The sequence below is a fragment of the Esox lucius genome, chromosome 22 (genome assembly GCF_011004845.1).
Source record: "Esox lucius isolate fEsoLuc1 chromosome 22, fEsoLuc1.pri, whole genome shotgun sequence".
Taxonomy (NCBI): domain Eukaryota; kingdom Metazoa; phylum Chordata; class Actinopteri; order Esociformes; family Esocidae; genus Esox; species Esox lucius.
Window position 1 is genome coordinate 22,095,018 of NC_047590.1, and position 26,786 is coordinate 22,121,803.

The 26,786-nt window shown below is 37.1% G+C and overlaps 1 protein-coding gene across 1 annotated transcript in view; it reads right to left on the reverse strand.

Annotated features, from left to right (window-relative positions):
• Positions 1-526: 526 nt before the first annotated feature.
• Positions 527-26,786, reverse strand: part of fam155a (family with sequence similarity 155 member A) — a 110,462-nt gene continuing 84,202 nt past the window's right edge. The window contains exons 2-3 of the mRNA XM_013132718.3: positions 11,720-11,891; positions 527-9,226 (exon numbers count right to left, since the gene is read on the reverse strand). Coding sequence (XP_012988172.2) covers positions 8,898-9,226; positions 11,720-11,891 — 501 coding nt within the window. The 3' untranslated portion in view covers positions 527-8,897. The remainder of the gene's footprint in view (positions 9,227-11,719; positions 11,892-26,786) is intronic.

The window sequence follows — 26,786 nt, forward strand, 5'->3', positions numbered from 1 at the left end:
TGGAATTTAACAGACACTGGAATGGAATGGCTGCCATACATGTAGAGATGCTGATTTAAGAAAAAAAATTCCAGAGCTATATATATATATATATATTAGCTAATCACATCAAATAATACAAAAATGTTATGCAAAATGTCAATGATGTGGCATGCTACAGTTGCTTGATCTAATGCAATTTCAGCAATATTGTTAGTCTGAAATGCACTCACAAATTTGCAGTCCAGATTTACAAATGTTTACAATAGATAGGTGCACAATAAAGCTTTTCCAAATGCAATGCAGCCTGGATACACTTTACCAGGAAGAGTTTAGTTGTTTCTTTATTTTTTATTCTTACTAGTAAAAATGTGGCAGAACTTTGAACCTGCTTCAAACCCACAATAAATCAGTTTGGTGTTTTCAGCTTTGACTTAATGCAGAATGTTGGCCAAACTATTGGTTTGGGTATAGGCCTACAGTCAGTTGACTATGGTGAGTTGTACAAAATAAAAGACAATTCAAAAGGAAGCACACAACAGTCATATTTAACATAAGTTCTATTTATTTTGTTTTGAACAAAATTTAATAAATGTGGCTGTATTTCTCTTACAGTATGTTCAAAAAAGATGATGACTTCAGAGATGCATTATAAATTATTTAATCAAACTCTTTTGTAGAAAAAGAAAAGATAATTGCAAACTAAAGCATCTATCGTATGACAATACTATGATAAATAATTTATCTGTGTATATTTTTTTTACCCTTTTCATCCTAATTCCCACCCTTTTCTTAATAATTGTCCTTGCAATCAGCAATCACACCTTTTCACACCTTTCCCCTACTGATCTGACTTAATGCTGTAGACATTTATTAACACGGTCCCTCTTTAAACAAAGTACAACTTAAAAAGGCCTTATAAAGCATACATAAAGTTGTTGTAAGCATTACATAAATGATTATAAAGCCATAAGTTGTTGTTTGTTTGTGGGACTATGGACAGAAAAATATTTTTAAAAGAAGGAAAAATCAACAGAAGAAGCTAACAGAAATGTAACAGAAAGTTCTCAGAGAGGTGGACATCTTGAATATCTCATATCTCTAGGACATATTTACAACAAAAAGAAGTCCAGTGAACACTCAGGTTGTACAATTTGAGTACATTGCATATTGCATGAGAGTTGTAATTCAGTTGACATTTTCTGCATAGAAGTCATTACACAACCATTGTGGAGATTGCACAGGTGGTGTAAACATTTCTGGTGCAGATGCTCAACAAAGTCAGTTGTATCACAACAATTTTGCCAAACGCTTTTTACTGAAGTTGAACAACTTGAGTGTGTACAGGTCCAGACAGGGGTAGGACATCTGCATAGATCCACAAGTTTCAGACCATGAATGTTTGGGAAAGAGAAGGGAAAGGTTATTTCAACCGAGAGGGGAGTACATCCGCTGCTGTCTTATGGGGGAATAAGATTTAGTTATAAAGTTGTTGATTAGTGGTTACGAAGAACAGTTCTTCTCACTGATTGGTACTTGTGAGGACTTGACAACATTTTTACAGTCATTGATACCCTTGATTGATTAAGATGAGCAAATCAGATGGTAAAAAAAATATATACTGAGCTATATTGCGAGCCAAAAAAAATTATCATCTTTTATACTAATAAAGTTGCACAGAATATTTTTATCTTTAACAAGCAAGATGTTTTTCTCAGAAATATAGTACAAGCACCCACAGAAATTGTCAAATAGAGCCTTTAAAAGAACAGACGTGATGTTTCTGAGACAGTCATTTATTGCAGTTGGCCTTATTTAGAAATCAAATTAAATAGGTAAATATATAAACATATAATATAAATGAAAGTTATTTGTAGAGTCATTTAAAATATGTATGAAAAATAATTATTTTTCCTATTCAGTTTCACACTCGTGGCTTACACTTTGAGAACCACTGACCTACAGTAGAGCTTGCATGTAAAGAAAATAGAAAAATAGCCTATAACAAACCACGTTTAGAATACTAGAACCAGCCAAATAATCTCTATTTCCCCATTATATCAGCTGATTTCATGTTTCTACCATTAAAATAATTTTCTACGGCCCTGAACTTAGGGTCAGATAAAATTAACCAGATCGTTTTTTTTTTTCATCTTGCCCCTACAGGAAAAAGCGATACAATGCAAGAACGTAACTTCTTTGATTACAATGATACCTGTTATCCTGTCTGTTTTTTTCAATGTTATGCAGAGCATTCAATGCAGTTTTGCTCTTATGGGCTGGCCCTATTTCTCTCACTCCTTTTATTGCATCAAAGAATGTTCAGAACGCTTCTGTAGTTCTAACTAAACTTTTCTAATTGTAAGTACAGCATGTACAGTAATTAACCTTTTGTATCTACTTCCCTGCAATTAGATTAACTCATAGATACCAACTGCGTGCAGTTTTCTTCTTACTTTACCAGTTAAGTATGAGTGTGAAAAAAAGTCTTAATTACAGAAACATTTCAGCAACAGAAACAATGTTAACTTTCTTTTGGAACACAACAAAAAAAAAATATTGGAGGATTTGATCAAGCAACGTTTAGGTTACTGGTTAAGTGCTCGAACTGCTAGGCTACCCTGCTAGCACATAAGCTTGAAGGGAATTTCAAACTAATGCTAGCACAAGTGCTAACTATTTTTAGCACAATGAAAGGAAGTATATGGCATCTACTAGGATACCTACAGCCTGATTAGCCTGGTGTCTTATTTTACTTTTTCTTTTAAATAAACCTTTTCCACAGACAGATTATAGTATTTTTCTTGTTTTTCAAGCATTTTTTTTTTGCAATAAACAAACTGAGAGTGTTAACTAACTACATCATCCCAATATGTCTGTTTCCATTCAAAACAGGACTGGCAGCCATTGACATAGTGCACATTGACATAGCTCACATTGACATATTGCCATGAGCTTTAAAGTCAAATTGGTTCCAAAAACCTTCTAGAGGCATACCTAGAAGAATATTAATGTATGTCTATGGTCATAACAAATGCAGAGTTGTGTATTTGGCTCATGATTTGCTTGATGCCCAAATTCCAAAGTTCCAAAGGTAGCAGTAAAAAAATATGTAAAAGAGGCAATCAAAAGAAACGTTCTTGGGCCCCACTTTATTAATCTGGCCCAGTTCACACTGGACGCAACAATATAAAAATGGAATCCACGTGTTCATCGGACATTTGGGTAATGTATCCTTTTCATTTTTGTTCCCATAATTTTTGTTCCCATAAAAACATTATTTCAGTTTTTCTCCCTTCTGTAGAAACCTAAAATATTCCCAACTGTTTGTGTACAATGGATTGCTGTTTTATCTATTAATTCTTTAACATCCTGGCCAATGTACAATAGAATGAACAACCTTCCAGAACATAACTTACATAATTCACTGGCCAAAGCTAGGCAGGGGTTAAGGTTATGCGTTATAGGTTAAATTTAGGATTAAGTAGCACTCTAGCTAAGTTGTTAGTGCATATCAGAGATGCATTCTGGGAGTTTTGGCCACTGGTTTTGAAAGAAGTGTGGTCAAGCTAAATTACAACAGAAAAAAAATAGTGTACTCTGATATGTAAATAATGTGCTAACAAAGTGCCTCTCAAAAGTATTCACCCCCCTGGACTTCTCCACATTGTATTGTGTTACAACCAGGGGTAAAATTGGATGGGAGTCAACCAGAGCTGAGCTCCTGCACATATGTTCAAACTGAGACCAAGGGGGATCTTAGCTCTGCCACTTCCCCTGACCAGCAGTTAAACATGACATTAAAATAGACTTAATTAGGATCCCTAACCTTTTTGCCACTAGTCAACACAAAATAGTCCATTCATCTATGACACAAATGGATGAGCTGTTGTGCAATCGTCTTTTGAAGCAACGTAATTAGGTGAATGGGGTCCATCTGTGTCCAATTAAGGTGTTTTACATGATTTCTGGTTAAATACACCTGTCTCTGGAAGGCCACACGGTTAGCACAATTCCTAACAAAATGTACATAATGAAGACAAAAGAATGTTCAAAGCAAATCCAATATAAGGTTCTTTAAATACACCAATCAGTAGTGCTTTCCGAAACAGATAGACAATTGATTTGTGTCAAGGCTTTATAAAATGCTCCGAACATTAACTCGATAGTGACATCTGCTGATTAGAAATACAAATCTGATGTTTAAGTTCATACAAATGTATTTTGACATACTTTTGGAAAATCATTTTGGTGTGTGTGCACATTAAGAAGGGAAATTAGAATGTAGGGTTCATATCATTTAATTCTCTTGCCTTTCCAGTTTTATTTGACTATGAAACCTGCATTTTGCAACAAGCTCTTTGAAACAAGTTACTACTAATTATGAAAAATTATCACACAGCCAACTCTCACAATCTGTCAGTAATCTCACAAATATCTCTCTGTGTGGTTGACATTCAACCTTCACAGGTTTCATTCAAGATCACATGACAAACCACTCAGACACCACTCAGACACCTTGAGTTATGTGACAAGAAGTGTTTCAGAACGTCTCAGACCATTGTTCCAATGCAGAGTCGAAAAGATCGGAACAATATCGAGCATGAGTGCCAAGCAGTTCATCTCTACCAGTCATGATATAAGAACCATTTCCAAAGCATTGAATATCTCATGGATCAGAGTTAAGTCCATTATTAAGAAATGGAGAGAATATGGCACAAATGTGAATCTGTAAAGAACAGACCATCCTCAATATTTGGACAAATAGGGTACCAGTCATGGACGCCTCTGGAAACTCTAAAGATGTTCCAGCCTTCCACAAGTGAGGTGGGAGCTACTGCTCATACTGCATCAAAAGCCTGGGTGCTTTACAAAAGTGGCCTTCGAGGGAGAGTGGAGAAGAAAACCATTGTTTGGGCATTCTTTTTGAGTTTGCCAGAAAGCATGCGGGAGACTTTGAGACCAAGCCTAACAATGTACATCATTCTTTGAACACCACACCTACTGTGAATAATGGTGATGGCAGCATCATGCTATGGTAATGTCAGTCAGTAGCAGGGACTTGACAACCGGTCAGGATGGAGGGAAGGACAAACAGAGCAAATTACATAGAGGTCCTTGAAGAAAACTTGACCCAGAGCTCATAGGATCTCAGACTGGGGTGAATATTCATCTTTCAGCACAACAATGACCTGAAGCACACAGACAAGACAATGATGGAGTAGCTTCAGGACAAGCCTGTAGAAATCCTTCAGTGGCCCAGCCAAACTCCAGACTTGAAACCCATGGAATGTCTGTGGGGAGACCAGAGGACTGCATTTAAAAGGATATACAAGGATTAATGGGATAAACTGACCAAATTCAGGTGTATAAGAATACCCAATAAGACCCAAAGTTGTGATTGCTGCAAAGTACTTAAAGGGTCTGAGACAACACAGCCAAGTTAACACTAGAGTGGACAAGACTCCAAATATCTCGGAGAGGCCCAGTTAAAGCCTGGACCAATGGAGAATATTTCAAGAGATTTGAAAAGCTTGTAGAGACTTATTCAAATAGACTCATGGCTGTAAATGCTGCCAAAGGTGCCTGTGGAATTATCATATGAATTCCTACTGTGCCTCTACCAAACATTGACTTAAGTGGGACAATTTCCATATTTTATTTTCACATTATGGACTTTTTTGTGTTGATCAGTGGCACATCGATTTGATTTTATGTTGTAACACGATAAAATGTGCAAAGTCCAAGAGGGTGAGGACTATGTGACCCATGTCATCTAAAACACTTGCTATCCAGCTTGGAATGTAATGATTATGTGATGTATGATCATGATTGTAGAAACAGCCCAATATGGTTGATTAAAAACATTTGGAAAGGTCCTGGACTGCATCTTTAAGTAGTTGCCAAGTTGCTAATCAGCTAAAGCATCCATGGAATGAGTTACATTACACGACCACACATCTACCTTTTTATTAACCGTATAATGCACACAGAAGTACAAAACCCTTTAGTTGGCCTGTTACTCCAATTAGCAATTTGTCTATCACTCCAATAATAATTTTGTTATACTCGAATGCAAGTTCATTAAGCCGTTTCTTTTAAAAACACATTCTCAAAGTTTCAGCTTGTAGTTTTTAATGCATGTATGATTTCAACTGGTAGTTCTGAAAGTAGCATTCAAGAACCTCTGCTTTCCCTGCAATGTAACACAAGGTAGGCCAGTCTTCTTTCTCAGTGCACCTTGTCAATGGGGTAGCTTTCACTCAAATGACAAGGGGCTGAAGCACATTGGATAGACCTTGAACTGCTTCAAGAAAGTTCTGTTTTCTATGGTCAGAAAACATTAAAACAGAACACTTAATACACAATAGGAAGTTTGTTATATGGTGGTTGATCTTAGGTTTTTGGGACTACAGGACAATAAACTAATCACCAATCCATTTTAGCCTAAACCCTGGTTACCTTCATTACGAGACTGGAAATTGGCCACAAAAATAATCTCAAGCACACACAGCAAATGATCACAGCAAATGTCTTTTTTTTTTACTTTCTCAGGACATTTTCATTAGCATAAAAAATATATAAATTGTTTGGCGCATACACCATTGCTCAGTATTTATATTATTTAATTGATAGGTTTTTTGCTCATCTTGATCAAGGGTGCCAGTAAATCTGGAGGTGACAGTGTATTTGAGAAGGCAAAACACACAAAGCATAGCTATGTTCAGCTTTCCAATTAACCCTGGAGACAGATCTAAGATCAGGTTTCCCTCCCCTTACAACTTAACCATTACTATGAAAAATACATAACTGTTGAAAATCTGTATCTAAGGGAAACAGAGTAATGTCGGCATGCCAGAGTACAGTGGACTTCAGAGTCATTCCAGAGGTACAGCAAATATGTACTCTTAGAACAACTAATGTGTCACCATATCCACTACTCAGTTGAACAGGAAGGATAGAACAGAGATGTCAAGGTCAAGGGGTCAATCAGCTTTCTTCCCTCATATGCCGTGTTAATGGTTAATGAGTACAGTTTAGCAGCAGTCACACCAACAGAGGAAAATACAGTATGGAGTCAGCCCTTGAAAACTCCCCCCCAAACAAACACCAACTTGCTAAGCCCTTAACTCTGGGTAAAGATACTGTACAGGTGATTATCCGGGTCGTAAAGATAACAAGGTCAAATGGTATGTAGAGGTATGGTATGTAGGTATGATCTGACCTGGGATAAGACAGTCTCCACATTCTGTCAAACGTGTTGAGCCTCTGACAGAGTCTTTTCACAGATTCCAGCTGGGCCGGATTTCCAATGAGAATTTCGGGAATATCCAATTGGTTTGGAACCCAGGTCTGGGAATGGTTGATTTTTGGAAAAATCTTTATTATTGATCCCCCAAGTAGGAGATATATTTTGTATCGCTGTGTTCACTGTCTTCCCCTTAAACACCTCCCTAATGGTCTGAAGAAAAGCAACTATTAATAATTTAAAACAACATACCAGAGCCTTATATTCAGACATATATAAATCAAATATATAAGCCAAACATATGGCTCTAGGATGTAATGCTTTAGAAAAACAGAGTCTAAACCAACAAGAAAATTAATTTGAGGTAAGTTAAATTTCTCTGATTCGGTTTTCCATTCTGGCCCATCACATACAAAAAAATACATGGACACAAGATAATGAGAGAGAAGCTTACTGGATAAAACAACATGTACACTGAGGTTCGCTGAAGCACATTGGTGGGAATGTTTTGAATCCACATGAGGAGATCTCCACCAAAGATGGTGAATGAACTAAACAAAAAAAAAATGACTCATGCTGTTTACTGTGTAAGTGTACATTCCCTCTTTCGCATGACAGGAAACACTCTGCTCTGGTCTACTTATGGTTCCCTTCTTGTTTATCTTACCTGCCCCATCATGGCAAGAAAACATTTGCCAGTGAAATGTTTCGCCCTGGGGCATATAACTAGACTGAAGCAGCCATTCCATGATCTGAAAAAAGTTGGATGTCTTTCTCTATCGTCTCTGCTTCCACTGCTACCCTAATCACACTACTGAGCCAAGCTAAGATGAGCAGGGCTGAGCTGTACTGTTCTGGCCTGGTTACACATGCAGCATATTTGCCGGAAAAGTGAAACTGTGTAAAAAAAGATTATCCAAGCCAGGGCAATACGGTCCAGACCTGCGCAAGCGTGTTGAAAAGGTGGTCTATTTCTACATCTGACCTGAACTGTCATATGTCCTGCTATAAGAGAACCCAGTTGAGATTGATCTCTTCAATGTCTCTGCCAGAATAGTATGGTCACAAGTGGACAGGAGGTATCTATAAATGGTCACTCTGTCTGTGTGAGTGCTTGAGTTTGGAGTATTATTAGCATATCAATTAGATGGCACCTTGAAATCAGCTAAATGTTACGGGTGAAAAGAGCCGCGGATAAAAAACACAGAGGTTGGCGACACCTTTTTGACAATTCTCTGCCTCTTATATGCTCTAAGACAACCCATTCACATTCCACAAACTCCACAAACAACTGAACGAGGAGAGCGAAAACGATATATTGTACATCCTGATGAAACAAGAGATTGAAACAGTGTCCCTTGAACTGAAGTTTCAAGGGACACGTTGAGAGGATGTTGATCCTTTGGGCTGTGTTGTGTTGGCCCTTTCCATGTCTTCGCCTCTCGACATAACTACAATACCCAGAATCCTTTGCTCCTGGCAAATCCTTCTCACTTCACGTAGCCCAATGAGGCTTTGACAGCACATACTAGGGACCTTCCAGGGCTTTTTTTCTGAAAGGAGACACAGCAGTAAGAACCGGTCACAGCCGGTCAAAACCAGTTTAGCATCTCACTCATTCCCAGATAATACCCAGAGGGAGAGTTTTTTTTTCAGCCATGTTTTCCCATTATTCTTCGCTGGGGGTGTTTTCCTCTAGGGGAAAAATGGCGGCCACTCCAACAACCCCGGTGGAATTGTGGGAGGCGGTGGTGATGGTGACCACGGTGTGCAGGAGCACGAGGACCAGCAGGCACAGCTTCAGCCGGCCACTACTGCTGCACAGTCTGGTGGGCGTGGCGGCCGAGGTGACTGATGTCGACGCCCCCTGCTGTTGATGGCAGGAGGGTGTTGGAGTCCTTTTCAGTGTCCCACGGGAACGGTTGTCCGGCTTGGTGTCCCACCGGACATCGCAGCACTCTGCCTGGCTGTTGGGCTGCCCATGACTCCCTAGCAGACCTGTGTATGGGAGGAATGGAGGGAGGGAAAGAGTAGTGGGTGAAATGCTATATTCATTGCTATGTGCAAGTGCCTCTATGCACTGTTCTCATGTATCCCTATGTTTCATTTCGGTTCCCTATTAACTATTGCACAAGCTGCTGCAACTCTTCCTGTTCTGTACTCTCAAACACTTGAGAGTACAGAACTGTTATAGACAGAATAACATGCTGTTGATTATATTAGTCAGTAAAAATACATGACAAAAATGTTTATGTCTCTGTGTCTGAATCCACATGGCATGTGTCTAATGATAGATGAGAATGACAAAACCAATTTCCCCACAACCAATAAAGTCACTCACAATTGGTTAAATATATGCATCAGAGTAGTTCCAGCCCTACTTGTAGTGCCCAAACACAAGATGTCTCAACTTACACACCAACAGAATTAACTGCAAAAGGATGAACTTCAACCACAGTTGAATTGACAGAAATGTCCATGTGTATTTATGAAAACACAAAAAATACTAATCGTCAACTATGATCATGTTGTATGATAGCCAGAACTGTTTTCACCCTTCAGAAACAAACTCAACTGACATTTTGTAACAACGATAAATAGAACACCCAAAATAGAACACTCTTCAAAGCATCTGCCAAAGCCCACTTTAGGAAGAAATCAAAGAGCAGTAGAGGGAAGAAAAGGCATCTCAGGAAGCAAAGGCCACCATGTAATAGCTGATGTGCAAGTAATTAAAAAAAAAAATCAAACGCTGATCTAATTTAAGTATTTCAAACATTCCAACTTTAGGTGCTCGGTTGAAGAAATGTCAACTAAAGGACATGGTTTCAGAGCTAAGATCCAATCAGGACAGGGTTTGAAGTGTGTCATGTTACTCCTGTTTTGATCAGTGTGAACCCAGCAACATTAAAACATGACCATAGGGTTGAGAGACAAACTAGCTCTCTGTCATCGTTTCACCTGTTTACATTACACTGAAAGATCTTACTATGGCTTCCAGATTAGGCCACTAGATGTCGCCAGTGGCAGAGGACTATTGTTATTGTATAGTGCACTGGAATTCAAAAATATACAACTTTATTGATATCTACGAAGGACAATTATAAAAGGTATCATCATGGGCACAAGAGCAAATACAGACTGTATTTCTGCATTGTTTTCAATACTCATTCCCTACAGGAGCTCTTTTTAGCCTCTTTCCAGGCCATTATTGTAAAAAATATTTGCTAAAAAAAAACACAACAATGATGACTAACATCAGATCAGATCTGGTTCTGATCTGATTAGACCGTAGAATGAGAAGAAAAAGCAGGTGAATAAAAAAAGTGAAATATAGATGTTTGTAAATTCAAACAAAAGGGATTGATTAATTTTAGCTGGTAAATAAAGGAAAATATAAAAACAAACAATTATTATATCAAAATACATGTATACATTCAATTGAAAATGTTACAGGGTTGTTATATTTAGTTTATTAGGACCCCTCTAACTATTGTACATGCAGCAGCTACTCTTCATCGGGTCCAAATAAATAATCTAAGTACAGATTTTTTTTTGACAATACAAAAAGAATAACTGGACTGGCAAGACTTGAAGAAACAAGAACAATCTTATGTAGACATATTTTCTGACAATACAGTTAAAATAGGAAGAGGATAGGTGCTGTGACTATGGGCCAGTTTCGCAGACACAGATTAACCCTAGACTACTGTAGGACTACTAAAACAAGCTCAATGGAGCTTTCTATTGAACTAGATTTTTTTGTCGCAGACTAGGCTTAATTCATGTCTGAGAAACCAGCCCAAAGGGGTTAAAAAATATTTTAAGCTAAACTTGCTTTTTCCAATGATAACATGACTCTATATAGTACATAACTGTTATTTATTTATATAATTTTTTCTGTTAATTTGAGATATATGGAAATATACATGTGTGTAGATCTTTTACAGATTTACAGACAGAAATACCATTCCTTTCCTTAAGCTATTTACCTTGACAAGTGTGTGAAATACTTGTGTAACACCGGCTTTATTAAAAGTCCACCTCAATAGGTGGTGCAAGTTGGTAATTCTAATGGAACAGAAATTTGACTAAAATGTCCTGAAGTGTCATTTTCCATGAAATACACTATTTGATCACTGAGGTTAGCATAAATATGATGTTTGTTTTACCCATACCATGCGCTTACCCCAAATTTCCAAACAATTCTCATTGGTAAAGTCCAAGGAAGTCATAACCAAATACAGACAGTGTTTTCTGCTTTGCATTGCAATTTCACCTCAAGAAGCAGTGGAAATGAGAGAGCAAATACATTTCTGCATTACATCCTCAAAAGGATTTGACTTGTATAGCAGATAATGGAGAAATGCATGTTGTGACCCACCTAAACATCCCAGCCCTAGAGTGGATACAGATACAGACATCTGCAAAAGCTGTGGATACGAAGCCCATCTGATTGATATATTGATTGATCCATACCAGCACACCCACCTGTACAAATGAAGCTGGGGCTTCCACCATGGATGAGATCATCGTTGTCCGGCAGGATGAAGGGACACCTTTGCTGAACCTCCAGGCAGTATTGGAGACATGGTACTGTCCTCTGACAATGCCTTTGGGTGGTTGGGAAGTACTGCGCACACAGCCAAGGTTTGTAGGCATCCTGATGAGAGAGAGAGAAAGAGAGAAAATGTAAACAAGGTAGAAACAAAATGTGAACATATTCTTATGTCATTTTTAAGCATCAAACTAAAAAAGCATTGTTTTGCTGTTTTTATTGCAACAAACGAGAACAGTTAAGGCTTAAATTGGTAAGACCACAGAGGGAATACCAGTTCAGTCCATTTTGTGTATAAATTCACACAATATAGAGGGATTGTTCCATTTTATCTGGAGCAACAAACAAGAACAAATATGAATGTAACATTAAAACCTGCGAGGAAAAAGAAAAGCAGGGTATACAATGTCAACATTCTGTTCGTAAATCCACACACTAAAGGATTGTTCAGTTTCACTTACAGTAGCAGATAGTCTTAGAACCTACAAATAAATGAACCTATAGGAAAGGCTTTTGGAAATTAAATGCCAAATTATTACAAAATGAAGAATATTGCAGTAAAATCCGAGAAACAATTTCTAAAATTCTAAATTATGACGCGATTATTGGTCATAGTAATAAATGGGAATTCATCAAATTCCGAATTAGAGAAGTAAGTATGCAGTTTAGTAAAGTACTAGTTAAAAAAAATAAAGAGTTGGAAAGTAAATTATTACAAGAAATACATGCATGCTGTAGCAACACCAATTTAACTTCTGAAGAAAAAAGCAGACAAGTTGAGTTGCAGAACAAGGTAGATCAACATTATCTTGACAAAGCACAGGAAGCGTTTGTGAGATCGAGAGCAAGGTGGATTGAATCAGGTGAAAAGAACTCCTCGTATTTTTTCAATTTAGAAAAAAGCCAACAACAAAACAATTGTTAGAAAAATGGTAAGGAAAGGAAAGATTCTAAAATGATAGAAAATGAAGTCTACATGTTTTATTCTAAATTATATTCTTCTCAGTTCTCGAAAGTAGACTGTAATAATCTCTTTCAAAATCTTAGACCACTAATCCCCCAGATTGATTTATCTTTTAAAAAGACTCTGAATTTAGAATTGATGAACTGGACGCAGTTCTTAAGAAAATGTCTTCAAATAAATCCCTGGGTTCAGATGGCCTCACAGTTAATTTTTATAAATATTTTTGGGAAGATATGAGAATCATATTATTTGAAGCGTTAAAAGAATGTATAGTTAGGAAAGAATTCATGACTAGCATGAAACAGGGTGTAATTACTCTGATTCCAAAAGCGGGGAAAGACAAACGGCAATTGGACAATTTAAGAAATTGACTAGACTATAGTGATTTAATTGATGATGATGGTTTTATACTCTTCCTTGATTTTTATAAGGCCTTTGACTCTGTTGAGCATGAATTTATTTTAAAAACACTTCATTATTTTGGTTTTGGCGACAAATTCATAGATACTATACATATGCTTTATTCTGATATAAATAGCTGTGTGTCTTTGGGACACGGGACCTGTGAAAGATTTAATATTGGTAGAGGAATAAAGCAAGGTTGTGGAAGCTCTCCCTTGTTGTTTATAATGGTTGCAGAAATTCTGTCAATTTTAATTAAGAACAGCGTGATTGAAGGTCTGAATTTGATGGGCAAACAAATAATTATAAGTCAGTTGGCTGACGATACAACTTTGTTTCTTAAAAATGAGTTCCAAATTCCCATAGCATTACAAGCTATCAATATTTTCGCAAAAGTCTCTGGACTTCGGTTAAATTTAAATAAATGTGAATGATTGCCATTAAAAGACCAATCCATGCAATCACTATATAACATAAAGGTAAAAAAATAAGTCAAATACTTGGGTATTGTGGTGACTAAAGACAAAACAACTCTGAAAAACGAAACATAGAAGACAATGCTGATAATTGTAAAACATATCTAAATAGATGGCTACAAAGAGATCTCTCCATTTTTGGCAGAATATTGTTAACTAAAATGGATAGTTTATCTAGATTAATATATCCAGCTTACTCCCTTCCAATAGCACCCCAAATAGTTAAAACTATCAACAAACTAAATTTCAATTTCATATGGCGGAATAAATGTCATTATATAGCCAAGCAGGATTTAATTAGAACTTACGAGGATGGAGGTGGTAATGCAATAGATTTTGATTGTATGAATGGTATGTTGAAAATTAGATGGTTGAAAAACTATATTCAAAATCAAAATTCATTGTGGTCTTATATTCCCAATCTGATTTTTGAAAAAGTAGGCGGCATTGGTTTTCTTCTAAAATGTGATTTTGATTTTAAGAAACTTCCTAGTAAACTGTCAGATTTTCATCAACAGGTCCTTCTGTATTGGAAACTAATATTCAAGCATAATTTCACACCACACAATACACCTATTTGGAATAATAGGTATATTTTAGTAAATAGAAAATCTCTTTTTATTCCAGAATGGTTCTCTAAAGGTGTCTGGGCAATTGCTCACTTCATGGATGTGGAAGGAAATGTTTTACAACATGTTGAATTCTGTGACAAATTTCAAATTAGATGTACCCAAAAGAAGTTTAAACAGATTGTGAAAGCTCTCCCAGTATCACTTGTAGCTATGATTAAGCAGGATATAATATACTCAAATATCATTCCAACCTTAAGACAACTTTGCATTAATGGTATTAATTTTCAGAATTACAAATGTAACAACAAGTTCATGAGAAACTGTTTACTTAACTGCCAAACAAGCTCTCTCAAAAGAGATTATATTCTCAAAGACTTTGGTAAGGAGACAACAAGAAAGATTAGATGTAAATATTTAATTTATTTAATGAATTCCCAGTCCCGCTAAAGATGAAAGAAATGCAGTTTAAAATTATAAATAGGATTCATCCAACTAATGATTTCCTAAAACAGAGGTTTAAAATGGATGTAGGAAACTGTAGCTTTTGTGATAATGAACCCGAAGATTTGGATCATCTTTTCTGTTTGTGTGAAGTTGTACAAAGGTTTTGGCTGGACCTTATACAATTGCTTGTATCCAAATGAATCAGATAATGAATCTAACAATTAATGATATAACACATTTTTTTTCTCGCAATGATCATAAAGATTTTGGCATTAACAGTGTAATTCTGTTAAGTAAACATTTCATACATAAATGTCGTTTTTTTAAGATAAATCCTAACATTACTTATTGGAGGAATGTGATGAAACTTTATAGGTCTTTATTATTGATGAATAACAAGAATGCAGTGAAACTGGCTTTTTTTATAAACATTCTTATTGAATAATTGCCCTTTTGATTTATTTTCTTTTGAATATGTTAAAGGTTTTTAAAAAATTTTGCCCTGTAAATATCATGCCCCATGTTCTTCTGTTCTTTTATATATATATTTTATAAGATATGCACTGTAGGTTCGTAGTAAGAATGTTCACTGTACCTGATTTGTTTGTATTTGTTTTGCTAAAAGAAATTAAATAAAAAGAATTACAGTAGCAGATTATTTAGCTTGGCCCCCCCAGAATTTGTGCCAAGCGCTCCACAAAGTATTTATAGTGTACATCAAGCTTTGTATGCCCTTAACCTTGTCCTGAACATTTTTAAAACAAAGGTCATGTGGTTTAATAGAAAGAATATACCCTCTTCCCCTGGTGTGATTACTACAACCGAGGGTTTGGAACTTGAGCAAGTCACCTCATACAAGTTATTGGGAGTACTTGGATAGACAGGCTATTGCTAAATATACAATGCAAAATCCACTGGTTGGTGCTTCTATACAAAACCCTCTTAGGCTTCACTCCTCCCCATCTGAGTTGTCTACTGCAGCCCTCCTCTTATACAGTGGGGAGAACAAGTATTTGATACACTGCCGATTTTGCAGGTTTTCCCACGTACAAAGCATGTAGTCTGTAATTTTTATCATAGGTACTTTTCAATTGTGAGTGACGGAATCTAAAACAAAAATCCAGAAAATCACATTGTATGATATTAAATAACTAATTTGCATTTTATTGCATGACATAAGTATTTGATACATCAGAAAAGCAGAACATAATATTTGGTACCAAAACATTTGTTTGCAATTACAGAGATCATAAGTTTCCTGTAGTTCAAGATCTCGCGATACATGGCCCCATCCATCCTCCCCTCAATACGGTGCAGTCGTCCTGTCCCCTTTGCAGAAAAGCATCCCCAAAGAATGATGTTTCCACCTCCATGCTTCACGGTCAGGATGGTGTTCTTGCGCTGAAGGATTTTAATCCCTGACGGCGTAGTGTGTTACTAATGGTTTTCTTTGAGACGGTGGTCCCAACTCTCTTCAGGTCATTGACCAGGTCCTGCCGTGTAGTTCTCGGCTGATCCCTCATCTCCGTCATGATCATTGATGCCCTACGAGGTGAGATCTTGCATGGAGCCCCAGACCGAGGGAGATTGACTGTCATCTTGAACTTCTTCCATTTTCTAATAATTGTAGTTGTTGCCTTCTCACCAAGCTGCTTGCCTATTGTCCTGTAGCCCATCCCAGCCTTTTGCAGGTCTACAATTTTATCCCTGATGTCGTTAAACAACTCTCTGGTCTTGGCCATTGTTGTGGAGAGGTTGGAGTCTGTTTTATTGACTGTGTCTTTTATACAGGTAACAAGTTCAAACAGGTGCAGTTAATACAGGTAATGAGTGGAGAACAGGAGCGCTTCTTAAAGAACAGGTGTGTGAGAGCCGGAATTCTTACTGGTTGGTAGGTGATCAAATACTTATGTCATGCAATAAAATGCTAATTAATTATTTAAAAATCATACAATGTGATTTTCTGGATATTTGTTTTAGATTCCGTCTCTCACAGTTGAAGTGTACCTATGATAAAAATTACAGACCTCTACATGCTTTGTAAGTAGGAAAACCTGCAAAATCGGCAGTGTATCAAATACTTGTTCTCTCCACTGTACATAAGCAGCTGCCCTACTAGTCACATCCAGTAAAAAAAAATGCTTCAGTAAACACTTTTTAGGGTTGCTCCTCCTTTTGGTTCACCTAGAAATTGGCATAAAAAAACTAGAAACAATCTACCTTTGTCACCACTTTTAAAGAGAAAACCACTGGCACAATTACTGACACTTGGAACTGCTTCATGGGATGTGCCGTTCCTTGTATTTCTGCTATGTTATCTGTTTTTAGTTTTTGACCATTGCTAACATGATCAAGTCATGCAGTATTGTTTTTATATTGTCTACCACTAAGTTGATTTGTTTCTTTTTTATCATGTACAGTATGTGGTTGTCATGCACAGTTGAAATTCTCTGCTGTCTCCATTTTTCATTGTTTGATGTGTCTCTTTGTTAGTCCTGTGCTGTTGCCATGTGTCTTCTGTCTGTTTCTTTTAATTTAATCCCAATACACATTCCCTACAGCTCTTTTTTGCTTCCTACCAGGCCATTATTGTTAAGAAGAATTTGTTCTTCTTTACAATAAAAAACATAACAATGATGACTAACATCAAATCTGATCTGATACTGATCTGATTAGACCTTAGAAGAAGGTGAATAAAAAAAGTAAAATGTAGACGTATGTAAATTCTAACAAAAGGGATTGTTCATTTTAGAAGGTAAATAAAATATAAAAACAAACAATTATTATATCAAAACATCCATTAAATTGCAAATGTTACAGGATTCTTATATTTAGTTTATTAGGACACCTTTAGCTATTGGACATGCAGCATCATGGGGTCCAAATAAAAAATATAAATACAGAACTTTTTGACAGGACAAAAAATTTACTAGAACAATGTTTTGTAGACACATTTTCTGTCAATACAGATAAAATAGGAAGAGGACAGATGCTGTTAGACTATGGGCTGGTTTCACAGACACATATTATGCCTAGACTAGGACTACTAAAGTAAGCTCAATGAATTTTTTTTATTGAACTTTATATTTTTGTCCTAGATTAGGCTTAATCTAGAAATGTCTGAGAAACCAGCCCAATGTGTTTTACAAATATTTTAAGCTAAACTTGCTTTCTTCAATTATAACATAACTCTCTACAGTAGATAACATGCATTATTTATTTATTTTCTTCTTCTGTTTATTTGAGGTATATGGAAATATATTATACATGTGGTTAGATCTGTTAGATTTACAGACTGAAATACCATTCCTTTCTTTAAGCTATATACCTTGACATGTGTGTGAAATTCTTTACTAAAAGTTACTAAGTCCACCTCAATAGGTGGTGCGAGTGGGTAATTCTAATGAAACTGATATTTGACTAAAATGTTTTTCATGAAATACACTATTTGATCACTGAGGTTAGCATAAATATTGTGTTTGTTTTACACATACCATGCATTTACCCCAATTTCCAAACAATACTCATTGCTAAAGTCCAACGAAGTAATAACAAATATGATTTTCTTAGATTTATTCAGGGAGAAACACTAAGAGAAAATCTTGTATTTTTCAAGTGTGTTCTGTTTACAGTGATAAAAGCCCAGGATAATTAAACCCAGAGCACTCCAACATTTCAGATTTCAATATTTAAACAACAAGCACATAAGTCATTAGAAGCAAGCACTTTTCTCCTCAAGCGAAACCTGCAGCAATGCTTTAAATGCATTGAGAATCACAAAGGCTATCCAGCCTGAGCTCATTTTGTAGCAAATTCCACTGTGGAGCATGAAAATTGAAGGCCTTTCTTAGCTCTGGGGCTACATTCGGTATTTCTAGTATAATCCAATCTTGTGTTGTTGTGTTATATGTCATTGTTTACATCTTAATTGGATATGCTGGAAGTCTCTGCAAAAGTTGTTTATAAGTAAACAAAAGAGAATGCAGCTAACTGTACATGCTATTTTTGTGCCTCTCACTTCATTCTGTAGGACAAAGGCTTTCCCCGAAGTGGGGGATTAGCAGGACCCTCCACCTTGTGGGATCTGGTCCAGGCACACAATAAATAATTCTACTGGTGCCAAATTTAAGTGGTGGAACCATAACTATGTAAATAACCATAACTAAATTGCGTAATAAGCTTCCCCCTAACTTGCCCTCGTCCTCACCCCTTCCCTTCAAACCCAGCCACCTCTTACAGATAGGAACAGACAGTGGGACAGGCACTTGTTGGTGCCTGTTGATGGCTCTATAATGTAATCTTATCAGAACTCCTCGTAGTAATCCCACTTCTCAAAACAAAAGAGATAGTCAACACATCAGACATCATGTGCCCCCACCAAGCAGGGACAAGGAGATGGACCAACTACATCATATCTGATCCTATGCCCTATGTCTCCGTCACTGCCCCTCCCTCTGTTTCTGTGATAGCAGTAGTGCGTTCATTCCACCAAACAAAACATTTCAGTTGCAAACACCTAAACGATATACTTCCAAGACAATCTCTTAATGTTTTGTCATGCACTTTGCCTCCATTCTACCTATTTCCTTCCCTCCCTCCAACCTACCCTATACCTCCCCCATCTAATTCTATCCTTTCCCTCGCTCTCCCTCCCAACACCCCCTTCCCTTCTGATCTTCCTCTTTGGAGAAAAACATTGCAGAAGCAACTCTATTTGTTTACATCTAGTACTTTGTTGCACAGCCTTTGGCCAAGATAACTGCCAGAAAATGCTTGCAGCACCTTGCTACTGACAATTTGGCCCATGTCTTAACAGCAAAGTGCTAAATCCTTCAATGCTTAAGAACTGCATTTTCCAGCTTTACAATTATGGATGTGATTTGGATCATGACTCTTTCCTGGATACTTCAGAACAGTCCAGGTTTTCTTATAAAACCATAATTGTTGTCATTGTTGAAGGTTACAGGTCTTTAGGAGGATAACAAACATCCATGATCTAAGGCAATCTAAGAACAGCAGTTGGTGTAAGGCAACAAATATTTAATTTGTCAGTAGACAGATGCAGCAAGCTACCTGATTGACACATTTTTACGTGCCAATCATTTTGTCCATGCTATTTGTAGTAATTTTCCAAAATCTGAATTCTAAACCTATATTTGACAATATAAAATTGGTTGTACAATGTTGTAGATCTGATAATAAGTTATAGATACCAACAGCATTTTTCAAGAAAAGTGCAATAGTTCTATATTTGACTGCAACTCTATGCAAGTTTGAACAAACTGCTTGATTAATTTTATTTTATTTTGAAGCTTAGAAAATTACTAAAGAATTACTGGAATATTTTGAAGGTAAGACAGTTCTTTAAACACTGTTCTTAAAATGTAAATATTGCTGTTGATTTGTAAGCTCTCCTACTGCAAAATACTTCTGAAATGATTTAGTTTCAGAATGTAGTATATTTAATGAGAAATGTTAATTGGTATGTACTGCACTAGTCTGTTGTGCTTTGTTATTTGTTGGAAACATTAATTTCAGCCTTCCAGACAAAGTGTTCAATAGCAAAGGTCCACTTTCCCATTTAAAAACATTGTACCTTTCAACATTTGAAATAGCGAGAGTGAGATGAATGCTAATGCCATAGACTAAAGAGACATACTTTATCAATGTGCTGACAGCATTGGCATTCTCTGTTCTCTAGGCCAGAGGTTCTTAACCTTTTTCAGTTATTGTACAACCAACATAATTTAAGGCTATTTAAGATTAATAGCCTATGGTCTTCTCAAGTACCCCCTTTGTGTAATCCAAGTAGCCTGTAGTACAGAGGTTCTCAAAATGTTTGAGACTGGAGACCCCTTGTTTGATATCAAATTTGTCACTGACCTTATAATAATAACCTTGAGTGAGAAACAGATAGCATATGATGAATTTTACTATGGCTTCAGCAGTGCATTGCTAAATTAATCATATATTGCACCGTGTGCATTTGTCAACTGTATACAGGTTGTTTTTGGGTAGAGATACAGTTGTTACAGTTAGAAAACAATTTAACACATGATACAGAGAAACATTTCTGCAGTTCTCAAGATAAAATAAATAAAAAACATTTCAATAAAATAACATCAAATTGATCAGAAATACAGTCCAGAATTTACAGGCTCATTCTCACGATTCTGGGCATGTTTTTTTCCCAAAACATTATAATTTCTCAATTTTAACATTTGCAATGTTGTCTTTGTACAACCCTGTTTCCAAAATAGTTGGGACACCGTGTAAAATGCTAATAAAAACAGAATACCATGATGTGCAAATCATTTATCCCTATATTTAATTGAAAACAGTACAAAGACAACCCATTATTCATTTAAAAATAGTTGGGACAAGCGCATGTTTACCACTGTGTTGCATCACCTCTTTTAACAATACTCCATAAGCGTTTGGGAACTGTGGAGACCAATTTCTGAAATGTAAAGTCAGCTGATTAAATGAAGTGTGTCCACTGCAGAGGATGTGTTACGTTCCTTTCACTTAGAAAATCTACAAAATGTATTTTGGTGGCAAAAGTTTGCCCACGCTCCTACACGTATGTACATTATACATGTATATTATGTTTTATAGATCAGGGGCTGCTCTTTTGAAATTTCTCCCATAGATCCCACCATTGCCCGTGACTGATTAATGTACCATTCAAGTGTTTGGACACACTCACTCATATAAGGGTATTTCTGTATTTTCACTATTTTCATCATTTTAGAATTACACTGAAGACATACAAACTATTAACACATGGAATCATGTAGCAACCAAAAATGTGTTAAAAAGATACACATATATTTCATAGTGTAGATTCTTCAAAGTAGCCACCCTTCACCATGATGACAGCTTTGCAAACTCTTTGCATTCTCTCGACCAGCTTCATGAGCTAGTAAGGATAGCTAGTTTTGCTCCATCTGTAATGGAGGAAGGTAACGGGGGGAGCACAGCGGCAGGTGCACAAACAAGCAGCAGCCTAGGGATAAGTAGTTTACCAAAATGCAGTTGGGCAGCCTTTGCAATAGCTAAATATGGTTGTCCAACTGGGTCATCAAGCAGGATCAGACAATTCTGAACAAGAAAATAGTCCAAGTGGAGATTGCCTCAGTAGCTGTGGCCATGGTATCACATAATGGAAACTATACAGGGAAGCTACATTCGTTTTAGGAGTCTGAGGCAGAAATTCTTCCCGGAAGTTAGAGTTTAGTTTTAGTAATCTATAAGCATACTAAAAAGTGAAAATTATGATATCAACGACAGCAGCCCTTGTCATTGGCAGTGTCACAGCCAAGATGATTCATTTTTTGACATTCTGTACAGTACGACATACACGCAAGATATCTTCTTTAGTAATGGATTCTTTATAATATAATCTCCACTAATTCTCCATCTGTGACGCAAAGCACACAGCACTCTTTTACATGACCAAACACTGGGGATTTTAGCACAAACTGCATCTGGATGAGATACACACACACAGAGACACACAAACAAACACTCATCTGTTCATACATAGCCCTGGGTATATGGTTAGATCATTATTTGTGTGTATAAACTGTGAATAAATATGTATTAGCGTTCTCGAGAATATCACTGTCTCAGCGCTATAGACAGCACCTATCAAATTACATTAGACTCTAACCAGACCTGTAAAGCTGTATATTTCAGGACCATGGACAGTGAACCTCCTTCAGTGAACCTCCCACTATTTTGACTGTAATGCAGTACAGTCGTTTTTAGCACAGTTGACAGCTTCGAACAGAGCTCCCACCAATCTGACTTTATAGCTACTCCATTTCATGGAGAGCTTCAATGAGGAAATCCAACAAACATGAAGTAAAGCGGCATTGTTTAAGGTCCATGGACAGCTTTGACCAGACCTACCACCAAGTCTGACTACAATTATATTCCGTTTCAGCACAGGGCCTTCCATCAAACTGTCAATCTGCACAGTCCATTTTAACACCATTGACGAAGTACATTTGGTTATCACACACAGAAGCACACTATCACAGAGGCCTGTACCACATACAAGAAGTCTCTGTCACTTTCGCATTGACAAGGAACATTACACACACATAGACACAAACACACCAAATCTAAAAACAACATTGGTGTGGATCATTAGACAACTGGATTTTGGAATGGCCAGATAAGGGGTAGGAATGGCCGGTAGGAACTGAGACTTGCATTGTCAGTGAGGCAGCCTCCAGCTAGCTATATCGTGGGTGTGTGTGTAGGAGAATACATGTGTGCCCAAACAAACCTACAGAACAGTGATTAGCACTTTCATATTAATGATTCAATCATGAAAGATACAGTGATATTCCACAGTGGAGTAATTACAGGGCATGAGGAAGGGATGTGGACAACGCTATTTAATTTGATTAAGACATCTGGAGATAAGAGGTTAATACATTTATCAATGTCAAAACACAAGATATGCTAGCATCCTTAGCCTCCTTAACTTCATGAGAGAGAGAGCTGTTGGCAGTAGAATATGTATTATTTAAAAAGTTTAAATGGAATAGAATTACATAATACTAGAAAGTATTTTAGCATCCTACACTCTAAAAAATGATGGGATGTTTGGATGACCCAGCTGCTGGGTTGCAATCTTTAGGTTGCATAGATTGGTTTTCTATATAAACTGCTGAGTTCCTGATGCAGGGTGCTTCATTTCTGAGATTTCTGAGATTGTCTTTCAAATCATAAAACTAAAGGAGTTGCTGCGTAGGTGTGTGTCTTTCAGGTAGTTATTTTTGGCTGTGCATGATTGTGAATATAATTCTAGTTTTAAAGTATATAAAGAACCTTTGCACTTCACTATGTTGGGAATAATACATTTCACTTAACCCACCCTTTTACCCCATTGTTGGGATTTATTTATATATACAGTGGATATAAAAAGTCTACACACCCCTGTTAAAATGCCAGGTTTTTGTGATGAAACTGAAATCTTCGAGGGGGAACATTTTTAAATAGAAACCTTACTATAACCTGGTTGCATAAGTGTGCACACCCTCCTATAACTGGGGATGTGGCTGTGTTCAGAATTAACCAATCACATTCAAACACATGTTAAATAGATGTCATTACACACCTGCCATCATTTTAAGTGACTCTGATTAATCACAAATAAAGTTCAGCTGTTCTAGTAGGATTTTCCTGGCATTTTCTTAGTTGCATCTCAGAGCAAAATCCATGGTCTGCAGAGAGCTTCCAAAGCATCAGAGGGATCTCATTGTTGAAAGCTATCAGGGTACAAAATAATTTCTAAAGTATTAGATATATCATGGAACACAGTGAAGACAGTCATCATCAAGTGGAGAAAAAATTGCATAACAGAGACATTACAAAGAACTGGACGTCCCTCCAAAATTGATGAAAAGACGAGAAGAAAAAACTGGTCAGGGAGGCTTCCAAGAGTCCTACAGCAACATTACAGGAATTGCAGGAATTTCTGGCAAGTACTGGCTGTGTGCTATATGTGACAACAATCTCCCGTATTCTTCATATGAATGGGCTATGGGGTAGGGTGGCAAGACCGAAGCCTTTTCTTACAAAGAAAAACATCCAAGCCCGGCTGAAGTTTGCAAAAACATACCAAGTCCCCCAAAAGCACTTGGGAAAATGTGATATGGTCTGATGAAACCAAGGTTGAACTTTTTGGCCATAATTCCAAAAGGTATGTTTGGTGCAAAAACAACACTGCACATCACCCAAAAAACACCATATCCACAGTGAAGCATGGTGGTGGTAGCATTATGCGTTGGGGCTGTTTTTCTTCAAGTGGAACTGGGTCCTTAGTCAGGGTGGAGGGAATTATGAACAGTTCCAAAAACCAGGCAATTTTGGCACAAAACCTTCAGGCGTCCGTTAGAAAGCTGAAGATGAAGAGAAAGTTCACCTTTCAGCACGACAATGACCCAAAGCACACATCCAAATCCACAAAAGCATGGCTTCACCAGAAGAAGATTAACAGCCAGTGCCCATACCTGAATCCAATTGAACATCTGTGGGGTGATCTGAAGAGGGCTGTGCGCAGAAGATGTCCTTGCAATCTGACAGATTTGGAGCACTTTTGCAAAGAAGAGTGGACAAATATTCAAGATGTGCCATGCTAATAGACTCTTACCCAAAAAGACTGAGTGCTGTGATAAAATAAAAAGGTGCTTAAACAAAGTATTAGTTTAAGGGTGTGCACACTTATGCAACCAGGTTATTGTAAGGTTTTTATGTTTCATTTTTCCCCCTCAAAGATTTCAGTTTGTTTTTCAATTGAATTTTTTACGTTATAGGTCACATTAAAGGTGAAAACGTTTTTTTAAACAGGGGTGTATAGACTTTTTATATCCACTGTACAACAATGCATGCCAATGCTGTGATGTGTACATAAAAACATCATGAATATACTATCAGAATGCTATTTACAAATACAATGAATGAAATGTATTATTGGCAGTATAAACCTGGTGGATTCGAATAGAACCTGATGAATCCAAATAATATTGTCACAGGTGACTTATGTGATCCATATAAAGTGTGGAAGACATGAAATCCCTCTGTTATTTAGTCATAAAGTTCTACACAGTTCACTTAATTTGTTTTTATAGACTGTTAATGTAGGGAATCATTTTGCATCTAAATAATGTATTTTTGCATATATACATTTGTGCTCAAAAGTTTTCATCCCCTTGGAGAATTGGTAATATACACTCACCTAAATGATTATTAGGAACACCTGTTCAATTTCTCATTAATGCAATTAACTAATCAACGAATCACATGGCAGTTGCTTCAATGCATTTAGGGGTGTGGTCCTGGTCAAGACAATCTCCTGAACTCCAAACTGAATGTCAGAATGGGAAAGAAAGGTGATTTAAGCAATTTTGAGCATGGCATGGTTGTTGGTGCCAGACGGGCCGGTCTGAGTATTTCACAATCTGCTCAGTTACTGGGATTTTCACGCACAACCATTTCTAGGGTTTACAAAGAATGGTGTGAAAAGGGAAAAACATCCAGTATGCGGCAGTCCTGTGGGTGAAAATGCCTTGTTGATGCTAGAGGTCAGAGGAGAATGGGCCGACTGATTCAAGCTGATAGAAGAGCAACTTTGACTGAAATAACCACTCATTACAACCGAGGTATGCAGCAAAGCATTTGTGAAGCCACAACATGCACACCCTTGAGGTGGATGGGCTACAACAGCAGAAGACCCCACCGGGTACCACTCATCTCCACTACAAATAGGAAAAAGAGGGTACAATTTGCACAAGCTCACCAAAATTGGATAGTTGAAGACTGTTGCCTGGTCTGATGAGTCTCGATTTCTGTTGAGACATTCAGATGGTAGAGTCAGAATTTGGCGTAAACAGAATGAGAACATGGATCCATCATGCCTTGTTACCACTGTGCAGACTGGTGGTGGTGGTGTAATGGTGTGGGGGATGTTTTCTTGGCACACTTTAGGCCCCTTAGTGCCAATTGGGCATCATTTAAATGCCACGGCCTACCTGAGCATTGTTTCTGACCATGTCCATCCCTTTATGACCACCATGTACCCATCCTTTGATGGCTACTTCCAGCAGGATAATGCACCATGTCACAAAGCTCGAATCATTTCAAATTGGTTTCTTGAACATGATAATGAGTTCACTGTAATGAAATGGCCCCCACAGTCACCAGATCTCAACCCAATAGAGCATCTTTGGGATGTGGTGGAACGGGAGCTTCGTGCCCTGGATGTGCATCCCACAAATCTCCATCAACTGCAAGATGCTATCCTATCAATATGGGCCAACATTTCTAAAGAATGCTTTCAGCACCTTGTTGAATCAATGCCACGTAGAATTAAGGCAGTTCTGAAGGCGAAAGGGGGTCAAACACAGTATTAGTATGGTGTTCCTAATAATCCTTTAGGTGAGTGCATGTACCACTATTAAAGAAAACATGAGTGAGCAGGCAAAACACATTTATTTTATTGCTTATGGGATTACTATTCAACTGTAGGTTATAGCAGAATGGCACAATCATAAAACTAAACAAAAAAAAATGTATTACCCCTTTTCAAAAGTATTCATACCCTTAGTTGTTAATACTGTGTATT